The sequence below is a fragment of the Egretta garzetta genome, unplaced genomic scaffold, assembly GCF_000687185.1.
Source record: "Egretta garzetta isolate BGI_Z169 unplaced genomic scaffold, ASM68718v1 scaffold265, whole genome shotgun sequence".
Lineage (NCBI taxonomy): Eukaryota > Metazoa > Chordata > Aves > Pelecaniformes > Ardeidae > Egretta > Egretta garzetta.
In genome coordinates, this window is record NW_009259789.1 from 981,648 (window position 1) to 986,243 (window position 4,596).

At 48.1% G+C, this 4,596-nt stretch overlaps 1 protein-coding gene across 1 annotated transcript in view; it reads left to right on the top strand.

Moving 5' to 3' along the window:
• The window catches only part of ATRN (attractin), a 140,907-nt gene that overhangs the window by 106,255 nt on the left and 30,056 nt on the right, over positions 1-4,596 (top strand). Inside the window, exon 26 of the mRNA XM_035895064.1 lies at positions 3,339-3,417. Within this exon, the coding sequence (XP_035750957.1) occupies positions 3,339-3,417 (79 nt within the window). The remainder of the gene's footprint in view (positions 1-3,338; positions 3,418-4,596) is intronic.

Consider the following 4,596-nt stretch of genomic DNA (forward strand, 5'->3'; position numbering starts at 1 on the left):
TGACTTCAGCACGAAAGATCCTGGCGCCAGGACAAGGGGCCATGGGCACAAACTGAAGCATGAGAGGTTCCAGTTGAACGGGAGGAAGAACTTGTTGAGTTGGAGGGTGCCCGAGCCCCTGGCCCAGGCTGCCCAGGGGGGCTGTGGAATCTCCTTCTCTGGAGATCTTCAACCCCCGCCTGGCCGCTGTCCTGTGCCCCCTGCTCTGGGTGAGCCTGCTTGGGCCAGGGGGGTGGGACTGGGTGAGGTCCGGGGGGCCCTGCCAACCCCTGCCATGCTGGGATTCTGTGATATCTGATGTTTACGACTCGCTGAGGTAACATTTTTCCTGAAAAGGAGCCATCCCCGTAGGAGTTCAGCATGTTTTGCCACGTGTCTTTGGTTCGGTGTCTGGGTTCCTGGTGCTGTCTGATAGATACACGTGAACGGAGCACATACATCTTGTAAGGGTCACCTACAGAAAGGTGGAGTTCTCATTCTCTTTGCTGGTTGTGCATGGCACAAAGCAGCTTCATCTGTATGCTTGACCTCTTGAGAAATTCCTCCGGAAGGTAAATCTCTCTGAAATGTTTCTTTATAACACAGAGGTACTGGAGATTGATGAAGCATCTGGCCTTTTTCCTCCGCCCTTTGTACTTCCATCTCCTTTGCTCAGATGAAGGGGTGTCGAGGAGGTAGCCTTGGATAACTCTGGTGGTAGCCATTGCCTGTAAGCTGCATCTAAAATGCTTTATCCTGAGATGAAACTTCTCTCTGGAATCAGGACGTGAGCCCGATCGCCTGGCAGGCGTTGCGCTTTGGCAGCCTGTCCTGGGGACTCCTGCGGATGTTTTGAACATTGCTCTTTTCATGGCCAAATTAAAATGTGGAGCCAGAAACAGTTTTCCTCGCTACCTTGAAGATTTTTGTTTTATTTCCACCCTCCGTTTGCACGTTGATGTTAAAATGCTACTGAAAACAAAGCAGACCGACGGTTGAGCTCCTGGTCTTAGCTGTGCCGGTTTTGCTTGGCTGCATTTTGGATTTTTGCACTTCAGGGAGCCTCTTTGGGCCTCAGAGATAAAGCAAACATTGCACCTTCGAAAGACTTCAGGTTTCTTTGAGGAAAAGGCAGCTTAAAAGAAGAAAAAAGCTTACCACAGCCATCGAGTAAGCCTGGTGGCGTTCGTGCGGTGGGGAGCCAACAGGAGTCCCACGATAAATGTGGACGCTCAAAAAATTTTGCTAGTCCATCATTCATTTGTGCCTGTTCAAGCGTGACAAAAGCGCAAATCCATCTAGCCCAAACATGACCTGGTCCCGGAGAGCAATGCTGTTTCCAGTTGGTGTGGATACTCTGCTGTGGCGCTGAGCGCAGTGGCAGGGAGCTTCGGGAGGCAAAGGGAGAGCTGAAGGTGTGAAAGCCTCAGTCATCGATAACGCGTTTGCTTCTTTACCAACATAGCGATTAAAGCTTTAACGTAGCTTTGCTAGTTAATGGTAACATGAGCCAGCTGGGCGCCCTTGTTGCCCAGAAGGCCAATGGAATCCTGGGTCGCATCAAGAGGGACTGTGGCCAGCAGGGCGAGGGAGGTTCTCCTCCCCCTCTGCTCTGCCCTGCTGAGACCCCGCCTGGGGCACTGGGTCCAATTCTGGGCTCCCCGGTTCAAGAAGGATGAGGAACTCCTGGAGAGAGCCCAGAGGAGGGCAACTAGGATGATGGGGGGACTGGAGCATCTCCCCTGTGAGGAAAGGCTGAGGGAGCTGGGCTTGTTCAGCCTGGAGAAGAGAAGGCTGAGAGGGGACCTCATCACCACCTACAAATATCTCAAGGGTGGGGGTCACAAGGATGGAGCCAGACTCTTCCCAGTGGTGCCCAGCGCCAGGACAAGGGGCAATGGGCACAAACTGAAGCAGAAGAGGTTCCAGTTGGACAGGAGGAAGAACTTATTGACTTGGAGGGTGCCCAAGGCCTGGCCCAGGCTGCCCAGGGGGGCTGTGGAGTCTCCTTCTCTGGAGATATTCAACCCCCGCCTGGACGCTGTCCTGTGCCCCCTGCTCTGGGTGAGCCTGCTTGGGCCAGGGGGCTGGCACTGGGTGAGCTCCAGGGGGCCCTGCCAACCCCTGCCATGCTGGGATTCTGTAATGGGGGCACACTGGTTTTTATTGCAAAAACCAGAAGTAATCCAGTACCTCTCGAAAAGGAAAATAAAATAGCCATTAAAAGCGCTTGTGTTTGCAGGAAAATGGACGGGCTTTTGCAGTGAAATAAGGTCAGATTTTAATATTTGGAGAAAAAGGGAGGGGGGGGAGTGATTGGAATACATACCTCTTACGATGAAAAAGGCCAAACAAATCTCTCTAGGGTCCTGCTTAAATTTATAAAGAAATAGGCACCCTAGGAGTCTTTAAAAGCCGCGCGGACATTTCAAGGCTGAACTCACACAAGTGCCGATTTTTTAATATCATGCACTATATGACAGTAAAACACACTTCTGTGCATATCTAAGCCTGAAAAATATTACGGCGTTGCATCCTGGCTGCCCCTTCAGTTTTCGGTGCCCGATCACACGCCGTTTTCGTAATATATGGGCTACGGGTAGCAGTATGGAATCAGGCACAGGCCCTCCTCCTTCTGCATCTCGGGGAACGGTTCCTGCTGCCTCTCCTGCTTTTTTTTTTTAATGAGAAATATTTCCACATCTTGGCACCACTCTCTGCTGAGGAATTTGCCGTTGCAGAGTGGAACTCCCGGTTGCTGAAGTAGCGCTCGAAGGAGAAAACGCGCGGTCCCGCGCGGCCACGGCGCTTATGAAGGGAGGGGGCAGCAGGGAACTGGTGGGATGAGGTGCCATCCATCATCATAAGCCGTGCTTTTTTGGTCAGCAGTGACAACTACCCTGTGCTTTATCTTTTTCTTTTTTTTTATTTGGAAAAGAAAAAATAACCAATTTTCTCTGCTTCTTTCAAGGCTTTTCTCTTTCGGGTTATCCTCTCTCTTTAAATATCGCCAAAGAGAGTCAATACCAGCTTTTCCGATTTGCCTAAGCCTTTCAGCCTTACTGTTCTGATTGCCTGGTGAAAACTGGTGGAAGTCCTCTAAGGAGGTCAAATAGGTAACTTTGGAACAGGAGTTTTCTCTGCAAATCGACGTACGTCGTTCCTCGCCGGGCGCCGGGCGCCTTGGGCTGTGCCAGATGTTTTGCACGGCCGTGTTAACCTTTCATCAAAGCACCTCCAAGTATCATGCGAACTTTTAGTCTAGTTTTCTTGATTTGCTAGAGTTTTTCAGCCTTTCTTATGTTATGAACAAGAGCAATAAGATTTATTTATATTTTTTTTTTTTTTCTCCTTTACAGTTGTTTCCTGTCTTTGCTCCTGGTGGCAGCTGTGGTTTGGAAGATTAAACAAAGTTGCTGGGCATCGCGACGAAGAGAGGTTGAAATGACAAAATTGAATGCTATCTCTTAAATGACTTTTTTATAGTCGTTCTCTTGTATTTATTCACATATGCATAGCATTAACCTTCAGTTAAGGATAAGCTCCACTAATCTATAAATGCTTCTGTTTGGGGATTTATAATAGTGTACTTTCGATTACAGTTTCAGTGACAAATGATGCTATTTTAGTATCCTGATGCTGCAGTTTCTGTGAAGCACAAAAAAAAAAAAAATAGGGATGAGTGTCCTATGTTCCCAGAACTTGGGTTCTAGACAGCATAAATACAAAACCAGTGCAAATTTGGAGATTCTTTACATCTGCTTCGAAGGAGGCAGCTTCGGTGTTGAAGCTCTGAACCTCGTGAGCTCCGGCTGTGGGCTGTTAAACAAAAGGCTGATCTCCATTTTCAAATGAAAAACTTCTCTAAATGTTGTGGGGTTGGGCTTTTTTGGTTGTTTTTTTATTCCCTGGAACATAGTAGCATAGGAGAAAGGTGGGAGGAGACACCCACAATTTGGAAAGCTGTAGTGTACTACTTCAGAAGGCAACTTTTAGCGCCGGAGCTTTCTCCTCCTCACCCAGCCATGGACCATGCCAGCTTCCCAACTTTGTCTTGTTTGAAGCATGTAAAAAAAAAAAAAATGTGTGCTTTACACCCCCCAAAATATGGTTCCTCCTTGTTTATCCCTGATGCATTTGGTGATTTTTGTCTTTTTTTTTTTTCCCCACCACCCTTTTTTCCTGCTTCTCAATTGAAGCTTACTTTCATGTTACACCCTAAGCAACACAGGGTGACCGGGATAGGATGGCCAATATGTTATCACTCAGGAGCGTAAAGAATGTGTCCTTATTTCTAATTTTTAAGCCTAAATGCAGAAACGTATCGTAGAGCTGTGTAGAGAAGCAAGTCCTCTGTGCTGCAAGGCGGATGACCACATGTTCCTGGGGTTTTCATGCTGTGCTGAGCACTAAAACCATGGAAGGCAGAGCCCTGTATAACGTACAAATATAGCAGAGGGTAGGCTGGGCAGCGCCTGGGATTATTTTTAGGAGCTTTGTCTTGTGCAATCTGGTTTCTTGTATGCAAAATGGGAGAAGCCGGACTTTATTCAAGTGAACCCATGTGCTCTTTGTATATGGAAATGTCTGTACATCGTCACCCAAGAGCAGGTATCT